Source organism: Branchiostoma lanceolatum, chromosome 11 (genome assembly GCF_035083965.1).
Source record: "Branchiostoma lanceolatum isolate klBraLanc5 chromosome 11, klBraLanc5.hap2, whole genome shotgun sequence".
Classification (NCBI taxonomy): Eukaryota; Metazoa; Chordata; class Leptocardii; order Amphioxiformes; family Branchiostomatidae; genus Branchiostoma; species Branchiostoma lanceolatum.
Window position 1 is genome coordinate 2,908,383 of NC_089732.1, and position 25,077 is coordinate 2,933,459.

At 42.7% G+C, this 25,077-nt stretch overlaps 3 protein-coding genes across 4 annotated transcripts in view; all 3 read right to left on the bottom strand.

Moving 5' to 3' along the window:
• The window catches only part of LOC136444515 (uncharacterized), a 10,879-nt gene extending 5,470 nt beyond the window's left edge, over nt 1-5,409 (bottom strand). For both annotated transcript variants that reach the window (XM_066442108.1, XM_066442107.1), the window contains exons 1-4: nt 5,303-5,409; nt 2,952-3,190; nt 1,279-1,487; nt 1-214 (exon numbers count right to left, since the gene is read on the bottom strand). The exon at nt 1-214 is cut by the window's left edge and continues 87 nt beyond it. In XM_066442108.1, coding sequence (XP_066298205.1) covers nt 1-214; nt 1,279-1,487; nt 2,952-3,181 — 653 coding nt within the window. In that variant the 5' untranslated portion in view covers nt 3,182-3,190; nt 5,303-5,409. The remainder of the gene's footprint in view (nt 215-1,278; nt 1,488-2,951; nt 3,191-5,302) is intronic.
• A 695-nt stretch (nt 5,410-6,104) lies between these two features.
• LOC136445345 (monocarboxylate transporter 12-like) lies at nt 6,105-10,052 on the bottom strand. Its single transcript, XM_066443306.1, has 4 exons — nt 9,819-10,052; nt 9,238-9,381; nt 8,217-9,008; nt 6,105-7,915 (listed from the first exon to the last, which is right to left on the bottom strand). The coding sequence occupies exons 1-4, from the start codon at nt 10,024-10,026 to the stop codon at nt 7,683-7,685; spliced, it is 1,377 nt and encodes a 458-aa protein (XP_066299403.1). The 5' UTR covers nt 10,027-10,052; the 3' UTR covers nt 6,105-7,682.
• An 8,304-nt stretch (nt 10,053-18,356) lies between these two features.
• Nucleotides 18,357-24,753, bottom strand: LOC136445100 (uncharacterized). The gene is made up of 7 exons (XM_066442961.1): nt 24,740-24,753; nt 24,010-24,221; nt 22,902-23,199; nt 22,014-22,173; nt 21,330-21,578; nt 19,624-19,843; nt 18,357-18,630 (listed from the first exon to the last, which is right to left on the bottom strand). The coding sequence occupies exons 1-7, from the start codon at nt 24,751-24,753 to the stop codon at nt 18,401-18,403; spliced, it is 1,383 nt and encodes a 460-aa protein (XP_066299058.1). The 3' UTR covers nt 18,357-18,400.
• Between the last annotated feature and the right edge of the window lie 324 nt (nt 24,754-25,077).

Sequence of the window (25,077 nt, forward strand, 5' to 3'; positions counted from 1 at the left end):
TAGTCTTCCACTGCCGTGTTCTCCTGAATCCAGCGGGACAGGTCGACTGTCGGCACCGTCCGCTGATGGGACAACTGCCGTCTGCCCCCCTTCTCGGTGTCCGCTTTCTCAGCATCCGAAGCAAAGAGTGACCCCCCTCCCCACTGCATGTCTCTGCCGGCGTTCTTTCCTTTGTCTGGTGACCAGGCAGTCTCCGAGTAAGCCGTCATATTTCCTGGTGAAAGAAATAAGGGTACATAATGCAAATGTAGATAAATAAAACAGAAAAACAAGTTTTCAGGAAAGCATCTCAGCTTTGAGATAAAACAATATACACGTACCATATAATGCAATATGGTAATATATGCGTACCTGTACCTCAGATCTACCAGCAAATAAAGACTAGCACAACTTAAAACAAAATCAACTTATACTACCTACGCCAACGTCAACAGAAACCAATCATCGCAGATCGTCTTCATTATGAATATTTTGATCACTTACGTTCGGCAATTTTCCATATAACTCCCTTAAGCCTTGTTGTTTAGCATTGTAAATGGATCCATGCAGACCCCGGCTAGCCTGAGCGTCATCCTGTTTCAGTCCCAGGCTCTGCCTTCACCAAACAGAGCAGAGCAGAGTTTGGTGAAGGCAGAGCCTGGAACTGAAACAGGATGACGCTCAGGCTAGACCCCGGCCCCCAGCCCCACCCTCTCGCGTACTCACCATCCTTGTTGGAGACCCCGGTGGGACAATGTAGCACGTGATTCGGGGAATGCATACGTGGAATAATCTGAATAGTTTCATTTCTATCGCGGTACAGTTAAAAATGCCTCCGCCCCTGAGGCGTCGCCAAAAAATCGGAAAAAGCCTCATCCCTTACCAACTACAAGTACGTGGACAGAACGCGCTAATACAGTGACGGAGTGTGCTTTAATTTGCTATACACGTAAAAGGCGACGACCATTTACGGGACGGAAATTAGCCTCGCGTACTCACTGTAGCGTCACAAACCGTGTCCATCACGTTCTGTGCTTTTTTCAGGCACAGAACGTGACACAGCCCGACCGCCACAGACTGTACCCGGAAGCGCTGTCAATCACTGTGACTGACGGGACAGTGATGTAATTATTCACGCCCGCGTTTCCATATAAGGCAGCGTGTTTTTGTTTGCCGCATCTCAATCAATGCTACGGGAAGTTGTAGCCCCGGGCACTGTCCAGTGCCCGAGTGTACCAAACTGTGCTTTTGCCCCAGGCACGGTTTGTGACAGGGCACAGAACGTGACGCAACACTCACCGTCCTTATTGGACACCCCTGTGGGACAATGTAGCACGTGATTCGGGTACGGTGCGAAGAACGGCGCCAGCCTCTCGTCTATCTCGAAGGAGTGAATGATGAAGTCCTGGCCGTCTGGGTAGGTCTCCCTAAACAACTGTACTGTGGACGCCACGTTAGCACCGCAGTCCAGCAGGATCTTTCTCGGCTCACCTGCGGTCGTCGGGCGTCTGCAAAGAACATGGAAGGCAGCTTAGATTGGAAGCAACGACTTCAGATGTAGCATAATTTCGCAAAGAAATATAACTGTAACAGTTGTACTTCTGTAACAGTGGGGATCAACCTCCACTAACTGACCAGTCTAACTGGTCCGCGGACCTTTTAGCCTTAGAGTGGTTAGCGCGTTGATTTCCCAAGCCGTGCGGATCGGGATTGGCGCGGGTTCTAATCCCGGGAGCGGCGTACTCGTCCCTTTGGGTTTTTACACTTCTCATGATTGTTAGATAAATATACACTGCTTATACTACGGTCACATTTGCACCGGTGCCTGTAGGCGGTGTAGTCCCGGCCGGGCCCTGAAGCTAGCCACAAATTTGTCCCGGTGGGCTGCCGGACGCCGAGAGGGTACCTATCGGTGTCCGGACGATAAGCTAAATAATGTCGTCTATTTGTTACCGCGTCCCAGGTTGATTTAAAGTCTGAGTAAAAGTCACCCGGGGCCCGGCCGTGCCCAAAATAGCCCAAGAGCCACAGGGTGTCCCACGGGGACACGTAGGGGTCACGCCCAAAAGTGAAATGAAAACACCCCGTAAACTACCCGACGGGGCCCCTTTTGGTGCATGACCCCCAGCTGACCCCGGGAAATTCAAAATGGCCGCCGTAACTGGAAAGAGGTCTATTGTGACCTAAGAATAACTAGTTACTTCTTCATTTTAATGAACAAATTTTGTTCTTCAACAGTTTCAATTGTGTCCTGTAGGGCTAATTTATTCGCATTACTCAGTAACCATGGTTAAATCATATATAATCTGTATATTCATTTATAGCGAGTGTTTGGCTTTAATGTGGTAATGCATAATTTAGAAACAAGCTCGCATCGAGTTACTTTAAGCCGTCGTTTAATTTCAAGCCAAATGTATGTTTACTTTGGAAATAAACATCGACATCACTGAAGGACATCACAAAAATGGGCACACGTAGTAACAAGGAAGTAGGTAAAGTAAGTAGATTAGCAACACGCGTGGGGACATATTTGTACTTCACCTCAAGTTCACGCGTGTGGAGTATTTGAAGTGCGTTTTACTGTTTTGCAACACAAAGGACAGGCGTTGTCTTACCATAGGAACTATCCCAACACGATTGACATTTTAATGACATTTGCCTACGTTTCTTACGAGTTAGTGTCCTTGACATGTTCAACCGGTTTTCCCAGTTAAGAAATGCTATTGACTATTGACTATTAAATATATTGACATAACAGAAAGAGGCTGTTGCCTGTAAGTTCTGTTTCTAAACAACAATAAAATTTTTAGTATTGTATTCGATTTGCCAGCTGACTTTAGTGACGCTGAAGAAGAGTAATGGATGTTACTCAAAAAAACGTCCGGAATTAAATCTTATCCTGTTGTAGAGTTTGAATTGTCTTTATACATATATACTTTGTGTAATATGTACATACATGTACCTGAACTCACCTTCCTTCCTTCAATTCGGCGTCTTTGACGTGTTCGGACCGGACCGACTTCCTCTCCCCTTCGTGGACGCGTAACTGCCACTCCGGGATTCTCAGGGACCGTCTGCCGGGTTCTGTGGCACGAGGAACTTTGGGGACGGTGAAGATTTGTGTCACACAGCTCCCAATGAAGGCTCCGATGAGCAGGAAGGCCCATCGGCTTTGAAAGACGTGACGAACGGCTTTATCCATCGCACTGCACTGTAATGATATGGAACGAGTTTTATGTACTTGGCATAACAACACGAAATATAACTAGAGTTCCACGACCCCATACCTTTGCCAACTGATGTTAACATTTTCGAGTGGCGTATCATACAAAGCCGCTAGGGGGCCAAAACCTACGCGACTTACTCTCCCTCCCAAGAGCTATTTACCACTCAAACATCATGACCATAGCATGTCCATGACACGAGATATCAAAACCGGTAGTTCCGCTGCAGTACCATAGCAAGCTGCTAGGGGACCGAAAATAAATCAAATCATTTCGAGGTCTCAAGAAGACCTACCCACCGTCTACCTGAATGAAACATGGGAAACAGACGCGACGACGCCATGTTTTGAAAAATGCAGGTCATGTTCGCCACAATAGGTGTCCCGTGTGCCAATGGCAACCTGACACTGTTTACGTTGCTGGGAAATGTGGATACCATATCGCACCCTTGTGAGCTTGGAGGTCACCCCACATTTCATGGCGAATACAAAACTCCTGACACACAGGCTTAAACTAAAAAAAAGGAATAAGTATATAGATATATAACGGTGTACAAATAGACACAAAAACTCGTTTATCCCTAGAACACTGTCATTCATGGTCGTGTGATGCCCGCCCAAAACTCTATGTCTCTATGTCCACGTTGCTATTGTTTTCATCAAAATTTTAATAATTGAATGATAATGCTTTTAAGCTCTATGTATTCAATTGTTCAAAGTGCAATAGTAGGAGTGAATGTAAAATCGATACAATTAAGTCCAATCATAATGGACTGCAATTTTGAAGGCCCTAACTTAAGACGCTTTTTCACGCGCTCGAACTCACGGCTCTTTATCGCCCGTAGTTGCTAGAAAGTGTCTTTGAATGAAATTTCGACAAATGAATCCTAAAAACATACTTGGGTAAGAGTTCGTGAACCCTTTACGCCCTGCGCATGCGTTGCAACCTGTAAACGCCTCGAGACGTTTTCGTGAATGTACCTTCCGATGAAGTGCTACACTAGACAGTGTGCCCTAACTTAAGACGCTTAAAGTATGCTTTTGATCTCTACAAAAGTTGGTGATGAGTAAACAAACTCTGGATAACCCAGATTTTTGTTCCCTGCTTACTTGTTAGGAGAAGAAGAAGAGGAAGAAGAATAAACACAATATGTTTCCCTTCCGTGAAGGCAGTAGTGACCAGTAGTGGCAGGGTATTAGATTTGGCCCAGGACCCAGGGGTCCTGAGTTAGAATCCTGACATGTCCCATTGACGTTGTCCCCTTGGAAAAGGCACCTTACACGAATTTCCACACACACACACATACGCACACACACACACTGCACCTGTGTGGCTTACTAATGACGAAATGCGTTATCTTTAACTGAAGTATGATATGAGTAGGCCGCACTTGGCGATGTAGAGTAACCTTAAAGATTTAGCTGAAACCTCCAACGCTTTAAAATACCACCCGCAGATTCTAGCCGAAACTTCTCCTGGGTGAAATGTGAAAAATACGCACCCAGCCAGACATTTCCGTGTGACATTTTTCTAACCACCGCTCAGTGTACCAGGCAGGTGTGTCATGTCTGTACAGCCGATGATATGGCGGTTCATACCAGTCAAAATCGAAATGCACTGTATTTGGGCGAACAAACACACACACACACACGCACACGCCTGCCGATAAATGGTGATGACTAATGGCCAAAGACGCCGCCATTTTTGACTGAAATATGAGATGACTATACTGAACTTGACGACGTCGACTAACTAAGATTTTGGCTGAAACCTCCAACGCTTTAACAATACCACCCGATTCTAGCCGAAACTTCTCCTGGATGATGTATGAAAAATACGCAACAAGCTAGACATTTCCGTGTGACATTTCTCCAACCACCGCTTTTAGTGTACCAGACAGGTGTGCCATGTTTGTACAACTGGTGAAGCGAGACGTACAATGGCGGTCAATTCTGCCGCTCCCCCTCACTTACTTTTCCACTGCGGTAGTTCTCCACAGATAGACAATGCTCAAAACTCCTTCGATGAAACTTTTTCGAATTTTTGTCATTGTGATCTCACTTATGGAACAAAAAAGTCAAACGTTAACCCTGACTTACCTGAGCGTAGTGCAGACTTAATCCACACGAACTTGACGTTGATAACAAAGGAACTGTGAAGACCAAATACGGTAAGGCGATACCTGTTTCAGGTCAGGTATTCCATGACGCATGTGGTTACTATGGGGTATGTACTCTCCAAGCAGAGGTTGGTGGCGTAGATTGTGACCGTTTTATCATATGCCCCGTTTTTTGTCCCATCAGTAATATCTTACACATCTAAAACTATTACTAGTTTGTAGTCGGTTTATGTTGTTGATAGATTGAAAAAAAGTCACATGTTTTATCTAGATTTTATTTGTTTGGCTCCTTAGCACGCACAGCCAGGGCTTCCCAAATATCCTGTGAACATTAGTACGTAGAGCAAAATGTAACCACTGGGCTTGATAAGGAGCAGTCAACACTTAACACAGTCATTTTGCATATCAGTAAGGTGAACTCGGTATGTGGGGAGGTGAACCGTTAAGGTGAGCGAGGCTCAGCAGTAAATTGCCCATAGCTCACCTCGTATCGGTTTTCCGCCGCTCCTTCAAATGTTCTGACTAGCCTCCGTTGCAGGCTCTGAAGCGGCTTTTTGGGGGGGCTCAATGATACACTTTTTGCAGCCAGCCCGTAACTATCAGTAAAACTTAAACTATCAGTAAAACTTAAACAAAGGATGTGCCATGGATGTTTTGACGTATTTGCACGACACTGACAATTCGACGCCATAGTTTTACCCAAAGGTTTCACCAAGCATGTGTTTTCCATGCCAAACATGTACAGTTGACACAAAAGAATGAACGAATGAACAAGCCAGGAATGAAGGAATGAATGGAGACCTTTATTGTACATTTTTGTTCAATCAGCTCAGCACAAACATAACGAAGATATGTTCACGAGCACATTTATACAATGTGGTACAAGTACAGTGAAAAAAATGTATTTACGGATTCGGCTTGTCACTGTTGAAAAAGGACGCTGAAAGGGAATTACTATGACAGACCAGTGTACATGCAATAAAGCAAGGCCTATCTTTTATTCGACTCGCGCCAGATTCAAAATGGCGCCGGTATTTGGAAAGGGGTCTATTTCCTTTGCTATTGACCTGATAGTTGTAAGATAAATGCATAAAAAACGATTAACGTCACCATACTGGTATATAATCCCATTGTGAGACCGTCCTATTTTGCAGCTGTACAGTCCGAATATGCCGTATGTAGGTGAAAAACATAATAGATGTGCTTTATACCATACCCGTTTCTTCCTTTCATACATAATCTGTCACAACACCACAACACAAAGTACATGTAAGAAGTCACATCGAGATAATTAATGGATGAATGAAGACCTTTTCTGCATATTTCTGCCACACTTGGCTAAGTACAGGTCGCAACAAAACAAAATAACAAGTACAGTTAACGGATACAAAAGAATATGGCTATCATTAGATAAATTCTACTTCTCCTCGCTTTTCGGTTATAGTAGATATGAAAGTACAGACGTGTTTTTCGATGGGAGGTTTGTCTAGTCGCATTAGGAATATGAATTTTTGTACAGTACTTAAATGTGTAAAGTAGGGAAATAGGTTTTCTACAAGCTTATACTGTTCATTTCTTTCTTCAGTATATATTCACATTCTACCACAAAATGACATTCGTCTTCTATTCTATTCAAAGTACAATGTTTACATAATCGTTGTTCTAGAGGAGCGCGGGTATGTCTTAATGACAATATAAAAAGGCAGTCCAATTGTGTATATACATGTACGTAAAAAAAATAACAATACAAGGACATAACATGTAATAAAGGAGATAGACGCCTTTAGACACATAGTCAATACATTTCCAAACAAGAGTTCCACGACCCCATATCTTCGCCGACTGATGTTGACCTTTTCGAGTGGCATATCATAAATGTTTTCCATTCATTATGCCAATAAGGGCCTCATTTGCATGAATTATGTCAGTTGATAATCTTCTCTACCCAAAGTATGAAAGTCCTATCTTAGCAAAGAAGGCTATTGTAGCATTTGCTCATAATTCATGGAAATTAGGCCCTCATTTGCATGGTTTATGTCTGATAATGTCCACATCTACTTAACTTCCAAATGCTGCAAGGATTAAATCCACATCATTTACCACTATGGAGTTATAGAACTTTGTCATGAATTATAGGTATTCATATGCATATTTGATATCTATCGAATATTCCTCTCTTTGTCAGTTACACATGCCACGTGTTTGAGAGTCGTATAATGGAATGCAGACAGACACACAGACACACCCAAAACTATATCTCCATTTTTCATGGAGATAATTATGGTATCTAATGCGCAGTTTTCATAGTGTTCGCATTTAATCTTGTCTTCAAGTTCTACACGCAGAGGAGGTCCTACAATTCATCCTGGAAAACCCGGGTTACTTTGTCCAGCATCGCTGCTGGTATCCCGCGGCATGCGGCTAAGTACAACTATTCCGTCGCACCGGTCCGGGAGTTCACCGGTACCAGGGCCAAGTGTCCGTCTGGTCGTTGAACACGGGTTGAGGAGAAGCACGATCACTGACACGAAAATAAAGATGGCAGCCGCGAAGAAAGACATGTCGTAGTTTCCAGTTGCATCATACAGCCAACCTGGGCAATGGAAAACATGAACACGTGTTAGGTACTCAAACATAGAATGTTGAAAGATGCACTGTGTACGTATATCAGGGTCCAACAACTAGTACTAATACCCTTAAGACATGAACATAATGAGTATCATATGATATATTATGTATATAAACTTAATAGTGCAAAAATCAATTATACAAGGTGAAATGTATGGGGAAAGCAACAATTCTATGTGATCGCTATAATCTACATATAGAAATTCTTATAGCAAAGAAACAAAGACTACTTCTAACAGAAACCTTCTACTTGATCAACTGCTTACCCGCAACGGGTGGTCCAAGAAGGAAGGCGGCACCCTGGAAGACAAAGGCCCACCCAAGCCCGCCGGAAATCCGTGACACTCCGCTGTATTTCCGCACCAAAACAGCAATGAGTGGGTAGAAAATGCCCGAGAACAACCCGTAGAACACCATGCAAATCACAAGGCCTGTGTAGGTTCTCCCGAACGGTATGGCGATATTAGATATGGCAAGTCCTGCAATGCCTATCATGTAATAGTAGACCTTACTGATCTTTCTTTTGTCCGACAGCCAACCGTTTATCGGTCTGGAGACCGCCTCTGAGATTCCCATGATAGACAGTAGAAAAGCGGCTGGAGTCTTCTCTACTCCGATATTTTGAGCATGGGCTACAAGGTGTACAAAAATCATGGAGTTGCCCAGCGAGGTTCCAAATAAAGACACACAGTAAACCAAGAAAGAGCGATGTTTCAGTAAAGTGACGTCAAATGTTTCTATAATTTTCTGACCAATAGAAACGAGGGTTCTTTTTTGATCAGCATCACTCTGTGCTTCTCTTTCGACTTGCTGTTCCTTTAGCTGAATGGGCCGCATCAGGGCACCACAAACACAGCCATTGAGCAGTAAACCTCCGACGATTACAAGAGACCCTCTCCACCCGAACTCATCTATGAGGAACTGGAAAAGTGGAGGAAGAGCAAAGATGCCGACACCTGCTCCACAAACTGCGATCCCATTGGCTGTGGCGTGCCGCTTGTCGAAGTAGCGTCCAATCATAGCCAGGCTTGGAGAGTACATCAGACACAGACCCAACCCTGAGGAAGATATAACAACGATCAACCAAATCATTAGGAGCTAGATGTGGGATTATGTTATGCTATAGTGGACATTTTTTTTTTTCAAATTCTGATAAATGTGCTGAATAGAAATATTGTACTCTCGCTCATCAAAAAGAGTATACATATTTAAATACTATCATTTTCTATGCAGTGGTAAAAACTTGCCAAAGATTGAAAAAGAAGAAAACAAGAGATAAACGCCGACCTGCCAGGATACCCACGCTGAAGAACAGGTGTATCATCGTCTGTGCGAAGAAGCTGACGACAAGTCCCACGACAGAAATTACGCCTCCTGCGATAATCACAGTACGGCAGCTCGTCAGGTTGCTCAGGGCACCGGCAAAAGGAGCTGGAAGGTAAAGCACCATCGTCATTTATTGCTGATGGATCGATTGATTGATGGCAGCTTAAAGCATTGCTGGGAGCACTTAAAGCATTATTCTCTTCTGCAATGTAAATTTCATATTACCTCTCACAACCTTTTTCTATAAACATTAGCATTATAGCAATGGACATAAATATGACCATAATTGATGCCATCTTTGGTCATTGTCATCTTCTCTTTCAATATATGCAATGATCACCGTGATAAACATCAAATTCGAAGCATCAACGAGACAGAAGCGTCGAGTTATTGATAATAGCCTTGTCCAGACCGTAAGCTTGATATAAAAGATACTCAATCTCCAAGGCCTGGCTACGGTTGCAGTCTATTAATATTACTTACAACATACTTGTAGATACTAAAAGCTCAAAGGGCTGGCTACAATACGGTGCATTACTCACAACACATCAACAGAACAGCTCCTAGGATGGAACCGATGAAGGAAGTCACTCCGGCACTCTCCTGGAAAACCTCCCGGAACTCTGCGAAGAACACTCCGAAGGACTTGGCGGAACCGACCACCACGACATGTATGAAGAAAGTGCCGACCACCACCATCCAACCCCATCCGCCATCAGGTGGCTTATCAGTAAACCGTACCTTTGGCATTCTTTCAGTTGCGTGTTGACAGTCCAGTCCTTCCTGTGTTGAACAGCAATGAAGAAATTACAGTATGGGAGCAATATAGATCATAGACACTCTATCTAAAACCACCTTTGATTGGAATCCGGAAGTGACGTATTGTTTTTGGCTGGCCTCTTGTCATCCTGTGTGTGTGTTTTTTTTGTGCGTTTCATGTGTGTGTGTGTGTGTGTGCATTTCCCAATACGTAATGCAACTCGACATACATCCAAAGTGCTACAATGTCTGTTGGACGGTTTGGGGGCTTTAGTCTGCCATCTCTGCTTACTTCTCAAAACAAAGGGTGATGATAGCCTCCGTTGCAGTCCCTTTCCCCGCAGCGTTTTTTTTTTTCAATTTTTTTTTGGGGGGGGGGGCGCCGCGTATCTGCTTGGGATCTCGTATCCGCCGTGCCCCTGTGTCCGCTATAGACACAGGATCTATAGCGGACACAGGGGCACGGCGGATACGAGATCCCAAGCAGATACGCGGCGCCCCCCCCCCCAAAAAAAATTGAAAAAAAAACAAAACGCTGCGGGGAAAAGGACTGCAACGGAGGCTAGGGTGATGACATGGTAGTCTCTGGTGGTAAGCAGACAATACAAACCAAGAAGGCGGATGGCATTCGCTAAACTTAGAAAGACACAGACGAAATCTTTAGCAAGGAGACATGTACATTTACACAGGTTATATAGAACGTACAGGGCAGCTGTAGTTATCATTATAGCCCTACAAGGGAGCAAAGGTAAAAGTAAGCTAAGTAACGCATCGCAGCTGTACCCAGTAGTTACTAGTTTATGATTACTAACTGGTAATTCTACAACTGTAATTCTACAACTGTATCAGCACTCACTCTGATAAAGGCTTGCTAACACGCACAGTCACCGTCAGGCACAGCCGTGTTTGCTCCACTCAGGAGGCCGATTGAACTTGCGGCGACCTCCAATCGTGTGTGTGCATCCCGAAGACACATTCGACCCTTGCTATCCTGCAAACCGGTTCCAGGTTGTCGGTCAGAGGTCACCGTGCGTACGGTCGGAAGTTTCTGATGTGCTACATGTATTTAGGATTTCAGTGGATGTCGTGGTGCGCCATCAAGAGCCAGTTTTTAAACACCTGTACAAACAGGAAGAGCCTTAAGTATGACGCACCCAACATTACGTATCCGGCTTCGCTAAGTTCAGATTTCCTGAATGCCCTCGAGGCCTTGGTGGCTCTGCAACCCAAAACGAGAACTAGTAGACGTTTTTTCTGTGTTCGCCCAAACTCCTCAATATATAGTAATCATGGCTGGATTCTTATTGAATGAGGATGGTTGACTAAGGCGCCGCCCGAGTGTAACGTATTCAGCATTTTGCTCTGAAAAGCATCAATAAATAAATGAATGACCATAATAAAATAACATATATGTTACGTACAATTTCAGATAATCCATGCTGGCACAATGATGTTAAGAACAGCCAAAGACGAAAGATAAAAGTGTCTCATTGGCTTTGATTGACGTCTGGAACTTGTGACGTGTTACTGATGAATTAGTCAATAAGTCAACCGTAGCCCCACGAAAGGATATCTAGAATTCACATCACGACTTGTTTGGGCGGACTGTTACTAATTAAGTTTAAATGTTTAAGGTGATCCTTCGTCGCGAACTTCAAACCACAGCGAACATTGTCACCTTTTACAGTACAACCATGCATGTTAGTTTTAACCGCGAACGTAAAACCACCGCGAACATTCTATTTTCTCCCTTTTGAGAAGTTGAATCTCGCGAATATTTTCCCCTTTACAGTACATGCATTCTTTACCAACACCACAGCGTGTTGACATGTATACGTGTACGTTTCAACAGGTCACCCCTTAAGCACTGCTCAAATTTCAAATCCATTCATCCTTTTGAATGAGGTGAAAAAGAAGTTTGGCTGAATAAAGATTTAAGTACCGTCAGCCGTACTGTTGTGATTGCACCTGGACATAAGAATTGACTTTGATAAATAGCCAACGTGCATGCATATAAACTAGGTGCCATATGTTCTTCAAATCCTTTTGTGTAGGGATCGGGAAAGGGAGCAAACTGCCGCCAAACTGGCTTTTCATCCCGCTGAACGCATTTGCCCCCTATCTACTATTGGCTAGGCCAAAGGTATTTCAATATTGCATGAATGTTTAAACAGGTATTGGTCTCCAACGTATATTGAATCCATTTACAATCACCTTGTTAAACTGTTTACTTCAAATTCATCAATGTACCCCCCATCCTTATACTTTTCCGTTCTGACTCTCAATAAGGCTGAAAAAACAGTAACAGTGATTCGGAAAGCTTTTAGATTTCAAGAATGGTTTTTCGGAGCTCCTATAGTTGAAATTGTATACTATAACATTTGGTGTGTTTCTTCAAGGTCACTTAGTATGACCTCCAAGCAGATGTTATGGTGGGGTAAAAAGGGGACGGTTAGGAGCAGCAAAGACTGCTGATAAACTATCTCAGTGTTTATTTTCATGTGTTATTATCCTGAGACGTTGTTGCTTCAAGCTAATAATTACCCAACGATACATTTAGATATGTAGACAACCACGTTATTTTACTTAAAGATTTCTTCAATATCCAAGCAGAATCTTAGCTGAAGAAAAGTTCAATTAAGCCTGACTCAACGCAGTGTTTGCCATGTGTTCTGTATAAAGTCTTTTTAATTATTTTGCTCAACGTGCTGCTGCTACATTGGCACGACCGTGCCTTTCATGGTGGCGCTGAATAGCAAGCTTGAATATCAAGCTTGTTGGTGTATGGAGCCTTCAGTCTAAATAATGTACACCAGACTACATGTGTATTTTTTTACTTTATTTATGTTGTTCGTGTACATACATATTCCATCCTGCATATTATTACCATTGTCTGTTTTATATACTCTACAGGCATACATTTTCATAAGGTTTATTTATGATGCGCACATGTGGACAACTCGAAGTTCAACTAACGTTAGTTCTGGCGAAATAGCTTATCATAATGATACAAGCAAACTCTCAATGATACATGCGCATAGCTGTAGAAAATATACTACGTATAAATGTTTGTGTACATTGCAATATGTGAATGACGTATTTCCTCCTTATAAGTCTAATTCTAAAACTACTGAACGTTAACCACCTCATGGCTATATGAAAGTAGATCTTAAGAGGATTCCTTCTTAACTGGATTAAGTGCTACATGTTGTCCGGCCAGGAATTGAGGTACAAGGTATCGGGTACCTTGGGGTAATTCTGCTTGTTATACATGTACGTGTCTATCATAAACTGCATATAATCGCCCTGACTACAATAGAAAAGATTTCTGTCAATCATACATAATATTACAAATATCTTATATGTCGGTAAATGATATATTTGCTTTGGAGGGAGGGGTATTGCTGTGACAGGTGCTGAACTTTTGGCTTAACTATATGTCCATCTTGCTATGATAATAAATTCATGTTACACTAGACCAAAGCTTCCATATACATGTATAAACGAAATCAGATGTGTGGAATATGTGTTGATTTAGCAGGACTTAAATTGGTGCACAAATGCCATGTATTTTAGATATATTCAAAGGTGTCAGGTTGGAGGTGTGCAGAGGTTGAGCTTTTCATTTGTAGTAGCTCTCTGATCCTTCATTGTAAGCTAACCTGTATTTTCAAAGGCGTTGTGCAATATCAGAATCAGAGTAATCTTGTTGGAGGAGTATTGCTGTGAAAATCCATGATAAAACCCTGAAATTGGTGGCAATCTTACAACAAGTAGTACTATAGGGAGGATCATGTTGAAATGTAGCTGTTGTAGTTTTCAAGTCACTGTCTTTAATGGCAGGTCTGTATTGTTATTTCAATTCTCCATCTTGTTTTCGTACAGACCAGTTACTGTGGTGCTGGTTTGAAGTTGGAAATTTTCTTAAATTGTTGTTTGTCATGTTTTCAATTGTGCAAAGTCAACTTTACAGATTGACAGAAGATACCCAACTATCATTCTTCGTTAGATAAGATTGATAAATACAAAATCATGTATAACTAGAGTTCCACGAACACATTATCGTCGCCAAATAATCAAGGCTTATTATGGAAAGTGATGAATATTTACGTGCTTATCACCCCCTGCAAATTTGATCATGCACCATACCATTTGGACGTTATGATTGGGCGAATGAGTCCAGTCTAGATAGGGTTAAAAATCATTTGGTGCTACAGGATTAGTATATGTGTAGAGTGTGCTGATATATGTTAACAACTGGTCATGAAAAAATGTGAGTATGTTGATATTATATGGGCCACAAAGGTTCGATATGGCAGTGTTGAAAGTTGAAAGTGATGATGAAATAGTACAGTCAATATGAATAGAATAAATCTGGCACGTTTTAGGTGTTTTTAGTCAGGCTTTCTATTTTGTCCCTATTTCGGTATGTCGCCAACCGTGCTGAACAAAAATGCTTAAACTGAATGCGTCAAAAACCAGCAGGACCCACACCTCTGCTTGGAGAATAGTTTATTTATTTGACCTACATGTACGTTTATGCAAGGCTATCTGTTTACATGACCTGACACTGTCCCATGTCCCAATGAAAGGCAGTGAGTTAAAAAACTTTCCTTACTAATTATGCAAATTAGCTCCTTATTTGCATAATCAGTCACTGATAATGTAAAGCACCATCCGAGCTCTCTACATACCAAACATCACGACGATCTGTCGACCCCTTCTCAAGTTATTCATGTCCGAATGTCAAAACAAAAACACCCACTGCAGTTCTTAACAAGCCGCTAGGGGGCCAAAATTTACAGAACTTACTTTCTGTGGCATGAACTATCTACCACACAAAAATCATGACCATAGCACTTTCAGAAAATATGCCCCTAAATTTTGAAGCTCTGCTGCAGTACCTTTGGTACCCGCTAGAAGGCCCATTATCGAACTTGACCTTCCTTTCTGTAAATCCTACCCATCCACTAAATATCATACAGATCCATCAACAGCTTCTTGAGTTATGTTGTCCACAAGAAAATTCACATCCACACAAAGCCCGCTGCAGTACCGACGGAAAATACCAGGGGAACCGTTTTTGAACTTGACCTTCGTTTCTACAACATCTACACACCTGCAAAAAATCATGAAGATCCATCAACGTTTCCGTCACTTTTTTTGCCTACATACAAACACAAAAAAATGCAAAGTCTGCTGCAGTACTATTGAAAAACGCAAGGTTAACCATTTTCGAACTTGACCTTCCTTTACACAACCACTACACACCTACCAAAAATCATAAAGATTCATTGAAGTTTTCTTGAGTTATGCTCCTGACATACATTCAGACCCACCCAACAGATTTTTCAACCGAAAACATAATCTTCTCCGAGTACAAGTACTCGGCGAAGATAAATATCCTCAATATGAGAGTAAGCAATGAATTGTTGTTTTTGTTTCCTTGAAGATTTGCAATTAATTGTCCTTAATATATTCGTTGTTATGGTGTAGCTTGTACAGCATATGACAAAATATGAATATGTAATCTTTGTAATGAAAAGTTTTGCAGTTAGTGTATTAGGATATTGTCCATGGATCCAGCGGACCGTATTTCTGTATGTTTGATTTTTCTAGGGTTACATACGTCATTCTGACCAAACGTTACTATCCAGCCACTCATTCTCTGACTAGAGATATAAGTTCTGACAAAATCTAACTCCGTCAGAAGTACCTTACAACTTCATTGATGTCAACGGACACGGGAACAGACATTGGTAAATAGCCCGCACGCAAACGCATTAGCTCTAGACCATGCATCTTGTTTGACACCAAACCCACTTTGCCCATGGTTTCGCCAACAAGAAACATGATAATAACTCGCATCACATCACGCAGAACGCTCTTTTCTAGTCCCCGTCTGGTCAGGCCAAAGGTATTTCTTGTTGTCGGCTGTTTTCCTTCCGACCATCCAAATTATTCTGAACAGTGCCCGAATGCCTTCTCAATCAGACTCCCGTCAACAGGCATGAACACCTTCGCCCTGGCCTCGACGTTCTGTGACCGGATCTTCATGTACGGTTACTACCCCCTGCCCACCTACAACAACAGGACCGTCTCCTACCACTACTATGATCAAGGAGGCTACGACGCTCATCACAAGATGGTGGAGGAGCACGCAATGTTTCAGGACTTCCATAATAAAGGAGTCATCAAACTCGTTATAGGCAAGTGTCATTCTCACTGAAGGACGTTTAGAGGGCAACAATTTGTTCAAAGATATATAAATGTGAACTTCTGTGAAAGCACAAACATTAATTACAATTTTCATCAAAACTTTTGTGGGCCATTTTCCCTAGTGTATGGTCTTATCAAACCATTCGTTTAGTTCAATTCTGCCAAAAAAGGGATGGTGTGGTAGTATAAATCAAGAGGTCCGGAATTAGATTTGTGCGCTTAGGGATAAAGGGTACATAGAAGAACCTCCAATCCTACTCTCAAGTAGATTCTTATATTGTTCCGTAGTCGCCGTTGCACACACTCCGTTTTCTGTGCATTTGTTACACTTTGCTGTCTAGTGGATTATCCTGTCAACAGTACACATTTTTCTACTGTTGACAGGATGATCCTGTCAGCAGTGTAATTTTTTCTACTGTTGACAGGATATCCCTGTCAATAGCCACTCCCTATCCTGAATTGTTAAGCATAGCACAAGGGCCGTAATGATTGCCTCACATTGAATGCTTGACCCACTGCCCAACTAGGGTCAAGATCCTGTGTACATATTTCCAACATTGTATGGTAGATCACTAGCACTCATTTATTTACATATAATCTTCAGATATTGACACAAGAAAAGTACTGCGACTTTCGCAAGGTCTTCTACAACTATACATGCAAGCAAACAACAAACAATGGGATAAAAGATGATTAACCTACGTACAATTATATGAATACTTAAGCATGTCGAGTATAACCTATCTCTCACACTACTAGTTCTAAGATCTAAACATTTTTTTTAATATATTTACCTATTTGTACACAGTAAGGGTTGTTTCCTTCTAGAATGTATTTGAATTTATCTATAGAATGGAATGTATATCAAATTATATCACATAAGAAAACAAATCAACCATAGTTAAACTTAAGAATTTTCGCCCAACGACTACAAACGTACTGGCATGTGTCTAATGGTATCCTGATGCTATTAAGGTTCTTGGTGTTTTTTCGGTCATCTTACTGAAAATAGTTTACTTAGCAAAGTTTCAAACAATTCGCACAGCAGGTTTCATATTTCAAATGAATCGTCGAGCAAGTCTGCCGTTTTTCTGCAGTAAGGGCTCCAGACGTCGTTTCAATGTTCTTGACATTTGAGATTCATGTATTTACGTCACGTGGCAACCAAGAGAGTTGATCGTGTGCAAACGCTCTTTTTTGGGGATTAGTAGACACCTTTCGTTTCACCCTTGTTTTTTTATATATTTTTTTTATTAATCAATTCGTCAGAGCCTGATGTTGTCATCGATTTGCGAAGAAAAGAGGCTCTATTGTTACTTTAGCAGCATCTCTTCACCCTAGGTCAGAAACTTTAAAGGCAACCTAAGCAATATTAGGGCGCTGAAAGTCATATGTTCAAAGTCAATTTTTTTTCTGATTTCTATCCATAGTAAGTTTAGATAACACTATATCATCACATTATCGACCATCATGGAGCAAAAATGTGATGTCGTTTGTGTGGCGGGAACTCATTGAAAATCTGAGCACTTGGAGGCCAGCCATCATTTCAAATCTTCCGAACATGCACGATTCTGACCGATAAGTCCCGAACGCATCCGAAGAAATAATCACGTGGTCATGGCTCAATGTCCTTGGGCATTGTGACGTCACGCGGCCGGAAGTTACCGAAAATTGTCGACAGAAAACGGTTACGGCTGGATTCTGGGCTGAATTTTTGGGGGACCCAATAAATAAAATACTCCTTTTGTGGCTTGCTTCTGTGCTATTTTTAAACGCCCAAAGTCTGAAATAATGTTGCAGATGTGGTAATATGGGGAAGCAAATGTCAGTTTCTACCTCACAAAACAGAATTGTTTTCCCCAGAATATTTCAAGTTTTACCCCCTGAAATCGCTTAGGGCACCTTTAAACTTACGGATTTGAAATCCGTAGTCTTTAACAAACAGAAAATAATACACATGCTTCACAACCTTACTCAGGCGTAGTTCGCATAGCTACAATATCTCTTTACAAAACTAAAATTGCAGTTGGAAATTACAGTTGAAACTTGATTCAGTATATTTTCTATAGTTCGTCATAAAATACAAAGGGATGGATGTCAAAAGCCGTTGCGCAAATTTCAATATTCACTGGCAATCTCGGAGACATTATCGTTTTTTTCCTTCAATACAATCTGAGAGACTGACAACGTCAAATCCAGAGCTCTCATACAGATAATCCAGCAGATAGCCAGATATCAAGTAACTGTCGGGGTAGTCTGAGTCCAGGGTAAGGACGCCCCCTGACGGAGACAGTCGTTCATGCAGCATTCGGAGAGCTCGAGGAACACGCATGACGTCTTTGAACTGGTAGTAATTCTCCTCTGTCATGACGCGTTCTGTATGGAAATATGGTAAGGAATGGAGGAGTCATTGTTTGAGATGGAAGACATAAGCTGTTGAAAGAAGCCACCAAAGCATATCTTAATTTTTATTAAATGCTAGGGTCGCATTTCCAATCCGGGGCCCGGCCGGGCATGCAGTCTTTGGAAACGAAAAGTTTGATTCAAAAGACACTAGAAAACACAAAACGTACCCAAAATGACATTAGAGCATATCTTAAGTATACTCACTGACATGCACTTTAGTTTTTCGTTTCCGCAAACAGCGGGACCCGGTCGGTAAATGTGACCCTAGCATAACTAGGGTTCCACGACCTAATACTTTCCACCAAATGATCATTGTCTCATCAAGTATCAAAATCAGGTCTAAATTTGAAGAATTTATGTATGACAGTTTTTTTACCTCACCCTACTTACTTACTTTACGCACCTCACCCTAAATGACGAACATTGCAGCAATATATGATGCCTTTTATGGACCACTGATGCATTGTTCTCATTAATCATGCCAATAAGGTCCGTTTTTGGAATAAATGATATCTCTGTCTCCCTCCCTGTTTCTCTCTCTAGATATGCTTCCCTGTTTCTTACTATGCGCGTCTCTCTGTCTCCCTGTTTTAGTTCACAACTGTCTCTCTCCTATAATGTCGGTCTCTCTGACTCATTGTTTGTCTATTTCTCTCTGTCTTTCTCCGTCTCGCTGTTTCCCCTGCCTCTTTCAGCCACCCTTCTTCATTGATATATGCATAAGAGAACTTACATACAATACACAATATGAATATCTAAAAACTCCTAGGACAGCCCCTTGTCTGGGTTAGGACACCCAGGAGGCGCAAGGTAAAAGGTAAGGAGAGGTGTAAGTCGTGTGCGTCGGACTGTTCAGACACCGAAACTGCAGATAAAAAATTCTCTAAACATATAACGTTATGATTGATACAGGAAAACTACAAACAAACATCTATCAGCCACATGTAATTCCTGGACCCTTACCGTTCGTGGTCCTGTTTAGCGGAGGGAATCTGACTGTCGGCTGTACGATTCTCAGTCCTCTCCCTCCCGCTACATCCCTGACCCTGTCCGTGATGACGTCAGGTAGGTAGTAGGAGGGCTGCAGTCCGATCTCGCGATGCCGGAGGAGGGCGCTGACCAGACTCATGCGCATCCAGCTGGGCCCCATCATGGTGAAGTGACCGTGAGGAAAAGGTTGACTCTGCGGGGAACAATTTGTCATACTTATTAGCATTAGCCTGTATTTACACAAGCTCTCGGTCGGAGGTTACTGCCCCCTAGGGGATGGCGGTTACAGGACCGGCTGGCCACTAGAAGAGCGATTCGTCAGGCTATATTAGCATAATCCATGCAAGGTTTACTCATCCTACTTTGCTACTCTTGACAGCAGCAGTAGATCGTAAATTCAGATCGCGTTCTACGTGAAATGAGGGATGTCTGCATTGATTTCTATCTTAGTTTTTTAGTTTTCCCCATCAAACATTAATGGCTCGTTCCCGTCGAACACCATATCGAACCCCCTGTTCTACACAACACCTGGGTCATACACAGCGCTAGAGGGGCAGAAATGACGCGCGTAAAGCGGAGTACGTTTATCTGTGACAGGTTGGTTGCATATGCATGCTTAAGACAAAAACGAAAGGAAAAAGAAAACATCTCGGGCACTCAACGAGAGGGGGCTTGTACCACAATGTGCCAACCACTACAAAGTCCTCTCGTAAAGAGTTCCGTCTCTTTTGCGTGATTCTGATTAAAGTGGAAAGGAAAATAAAAGAGGGTATTTCTCATATCTAATTACTGAATATCATGCAGCTGTTATGCATGCAGCCAAGACAGTGGGAAACCTGTCACAGATATAAGAACCCTACGCTTCTTTTCACGTGCATCGGCTGCTTGTTAGCAACCAGGCACTCTTGCCTACCAACAACTTGTCTGTCCGTAAACATAACGCTCTCACCGCAGCTACGTGTATCCATCCCCTCCTCAAACAACCCTACTCGGTGGATACAACGTCCTTGGTGGATACAGCCGTCAACGAAGAAGGCAAAGCTTTTTTTTGCCCCAATGTGAAAGGGTTTCGGAGCCAAAAAAGCTATTAGTAGTAAACAGAAGTCAGTGCGCAATATTGATAGACAAGCAGCGGGACGGAGGTGACGAAATAGAACAGGGGCGGGGCTTATAGTGTCCGGCTGGAACACTCCATTGTGTTCCGATGAACGTTAATAGGAGAGTAGCGACTTTTCATTAAGAGACCTTGGTGCTGCTGTGTTCTGCTGCAGTAGCAAGGCCACACGCCATGGTCCCCAAAATAAACCTTGACCGTTGTCGTCCCAATACATAACGTTACCGACGTGCCAAATATCATCACAATGCGTCCAGGTTTCGCTAACGGCAAACATCCGGGAACACACACACAAACACACACACACACACACACACACACACATATATTCACACACACACACAAACACACACACACATATGGAGACACGCACACACACACACACACTCACTCACCCACACACACGCACAGAGAGAGAGAAAGAAAGAAAGAGAGAAAGAGAGAGAGAGAGAAAGAGAGAGAGAGAAAGAGAGAGAGGGAGAGAGAGAGAGAGAGAGGGAAAGAGAGAGAGAGAGAAAGAAAGAGAGATACACATACAATATGGAGATTAACACGTCTACCACACCTCTCGTATTCCTATGGTGAACCTCTTGGCCCAGTTAGACACTAGGCTGGGGTAAGCTTCCACGAAGTCCCCGTACACGAACAGGGTCGCCGCCAGGTTGCTGCTGTGTGCCGCGATGGTCTCCACCAGTTTAAAGGCAGCCTTGCCGTTCATCCCGACCTGGACCGCAACGGTTACACGCTTGACTCCGCCTGCAGGCAAACAACCAGAGATGACCGTCCCTGGAGAACCTGGCACGTTTGCTGCGACCTGTGTGAACCAGTGTAAATGTTAACAGTAGAATCATACATTCCGATAGATGAAAATGATGAATATCACAATCATAGCACCCGAAAATAATTTCAACAGGTTGGTAGAATATATAATATACGAGATTATTTTTACACAACCAGGTAATCTCACCTGCTAACGTCTCGATGTCTGCCGGGGGGATACAAATTAAACTTAGCGACGTTTGGTACAGTGTTCTCACCGCAAAAGCGCAACCTGCGTTAGCAGGTGAGATAACCTGGTTGTGTAAAAGGAATCTCCTATATCCCACAATCATAGCACTTGGTAAAGATTCGACAAAAGTTTTGCGTTCGTGATAGACTCTACCGTACAGCACTTTCCAAACAGGAAAGGTTTATAAAGGCGACCTTTCATACAGTGTATTGCCTCTCCAACGTACTCCGTTTTACTTACCGGGATTTGGATGGTTTCAAAGTCTGCATAGCTTCGACTTTCTCCCTCCCACAGCAGTGTAGGGATGCCGATGCTCTTCTTCAGATCAGCCATGAGTTGTTTCTTCTGTTCCAAGCTCCATCCTGCCACAGGCCACCTGAGATGCCATTCACCGTAGTACCTAAACACGAACAGTGGAACTCCGTTAATAATGATGAACAGGTCGAATGAAACTTTCGACATTGTCTTGATATCCACAAAGTGTTGAAGCCAGGACAATGTTTTCTTCTTTTCTTTCCAAGCGGTTGCAATGCAACGGATGCTTCAATGTTGATTTATATGTTATTCAATCGTAAATTCTGTCCTTGATTATTTCACAAAGGTGATTAAAACAAAGAGCTTATCTGAACACCTATACAAGTTTCCTTCCTGTTACAATGAACAACACTATGTTACATGTCATGAACGAAATATACAAAGTGTGTGTACATAAACTGAATATACAAAATTATGTCATCGAATGTACTTTGATAACCCTATCTAGAGGGGCTGACTTTTCTAGAAATTAAATTAGCAACAATTTAATCAAATAAATGAAAAGTGTCATTCAATTTTCGTGTTGCCAAAGCAATGGGTTTTCATACAAAACATGGAGTACATTTTCATTGTTTCATTGCTTGTTGATAAATTTGTTTTTTGAATTCAAGATTGACGATTGAAGATAGCGGATCCCAGATAAGAAGTAAGGAATATATCTTCACGATGGTCATACGATAAGTACTTTAGGAGTTCCGTAGACGGAATCAAACCACAGGTTGCCAAAAAAAACGGTCTGCATAGGGCTAACATCACACTTGCCACTTTCCATGTGTGACAAAAACCATCAGAATATAAAATGAAGTATCGTACTTATCTATCCACTTGAATGTACCATCCTGCAGCATTTTCTTCAACACATCGAACTCTCCACCTTCTATGTCCATTTTCAAGACCACGTAGTCCTCCAGTTTGGTGTTCTCCTGGATCCAGCGGGACAGGTCTAAGGTTCTCACGGTGTGGCGGTGAGTCATCCTCTGCGGCCCGCCGGCTTTGTCATTCTTCACCTCGTCAGGGACGAACAGCGTCCCCCCTCCCCATTTGACGTCCTTCCCGTGGTACAGCCCTGTGTCTGGCGCCCACGCGGCCTCGGCGTACGCCGTCATTTCACCTGTCAGAGGAAGCAAGCACAGGTTCATGAAAAATGGAGATATTGTTTTGGGTGTGTCTGTGTGTCTGTGTGTGTGTTTATCTGTCTGTCTGTCTGTCTTTCTGTCTGTCTGTTTGTCCGTTTGTGTTTCCGGACTACTGTAGTCAGCATAACTCAAGAAACTCTTGATGGATTACAATGATATTTGGTATGTGGGCGGGTGTTGTGAAGCCGAAATTCAAGGTCGATTTTGGGCCCCCTGGTATGTGACCTTGGTACTGCAGCAGAAATTCCATTTTTGTATCTTTTGACCTGGACGTGCTATGGTCTTGTGTTAGAATTTAGCATTTTTATTAATACATGTTTTGCATTATGCTTCTTATAGACCACATGTGGTCATCTGTGCATTTAGCTCTTTTGGGCAGGAATATGCAATAAAGACTATTATTATTATAACTTGAAAGTTTAAGAAATTACAATTTCACTTTTTTTTTCTATTAGCCTACTTGGCCGCATTTCTGTAACCGTGACAGCTTTTTCTAAACATACACGAGTAATGAGGTCTTAGAACATTGCCATGTGGAGTCGTGTGGCGTAACGGCAGGGAGTTCGGTCCAGAACCCAGCGGTCCCGGGTTCGAATCCCCTGACGCCACAGATGTTGTGCCCTTGGGAAAGGCACTTTACACGACTTTCCTCACTCCATCCAGGTGAAGATATGGGTAGAATGTTCTCTGTACGTGGCACTGTTGAAATAAGTTATAAAAACTTGAGTGCAGTGCCACGTCGTCCTTGTCTGTCCAAAAACGACGTAAAAAAGCACATTGCCTACCGTTCTTGTTGGAGGCAGCAATCGGACAGTGCAGCACATGGTCTGGATAGGGAGTGAAGTAGGGAGCCATCCTCGTGTCCAGCTCGAAGGAGTGCACGATGAACTCCTTGCCACCCGGGTACATCTCCCGCAGCATCTGTACACTAGAGGCGACGTTACCGCCCACGTCTAGAAAGATCTTCTTAGGTCCGCCGTCAGCATGTTGGGCGAGTCTGGAAAGAAAAGCAGAAGAAAACTTTTATCGATATCCCCCTCATATTGTCATATACGAACACATGCATAAATAATGTTCAATCTTACTGTATCTTCATATGTATGTACGTGTTTGTGCGTACATATCTTACATATTGGAATGTATTTATGTGTTTAATGTGGCGCAAGCGGTAACGCAATCCCGCTGCTTCGCAATCAGGATCAAATTCCGTGGATCCTTGGGCACGAGTTCCATCCTAAGATCGACTCCTGAGCTCGGACATATTGTAAGGGATTGCATTCGTCGTTTAGGATGCTGACGTAAAGCCGCGACGGTCCCGTGTATGAGGGAGCTTCGAGCATACGCCTCAAGCGTCAAACCTCTGCAAGTAAAAGAACCCAACATACTTATCAAGAAGAGTAGGGGTGACCCGGTGTGCTTAGCCAAAAACGCAAGCCGTGGCGAAGCCGCATTGCCCTACCACTAGCTACTTGAAAAAGCATCACGCTTCACCTCAATTGAGGATGCCTGCTTTACCTATGTGTTTGCATGTTAGGACAGGAGTGTGATGGTTTGTGGGTGGGTGGGTTTGAATGGCATCAGACAATTTAAAATGTATATAAGATTAGCGGTTATTTTGGTTCTATCGCCAGAGTCCTTTTAAGGTCAATATATATATCATTTCTTAATATGTTGCATGAAAGTTCAGAGACTGCAACTGTAAACATTCCCTCCCTTTGAATTCTACAAATGGTATATGCCCTTATATACAATACTGATAATACTTACGGCTTCATCCATGGTAGGTCTTCATGTGGCAAATCTTCTCGCCTGGATTCTGATGTCTTTTCAGGTTTTTGGTCCCAAACAAGACG

What these genes read in the sequence shown, in the direction of transcription:
- LOC136445345 (XM_066443306.1), bottom strand. Translation starts at nt 10,026, where the DNA reads ATGCCAAAGGTACGGTTTACTGATAAGCCACCTGATGGCGGATGGGGT. An exon ending in AGCTGTTCTGTTGATGTGTT is followed by an intron (nt 9,382 to 9,818) that starts GTGAGTAATGCA and finishes TTTACCTTCCAG; the next exon opens with CTCCTTTTGCCGGTGCCCTG. An exon ending in TCTTGGACCACCCGTTGCGG is followed by an intron (nt 7,916 to 8,216) that starts GTAAGCAGTTGA and finishes TCCATTGCCCAG; the next exon opens with GTTGGCTGTATGATGCAACT.
- LOC136445100 (XM_066442961.1), bottom strand. An exon ending in TGCTGCCTCCAACAAGAACG is followed by an intron (nt 23,200 to 24,009) that starts GTAGGCAATGTG and finishes TTCCTCTGACAG; the next exon opens with GTGAAATGACGGCGTACGCC. An exon ending in TTGAAACCATCCAAATCCCG is followed by an intron (nt 21,579 to 22,013) that starts GTAAGTAAAACG and finishes TGGTTCACACAG; the next exon opens with GTCGCAGCAAACGTGCCAGG.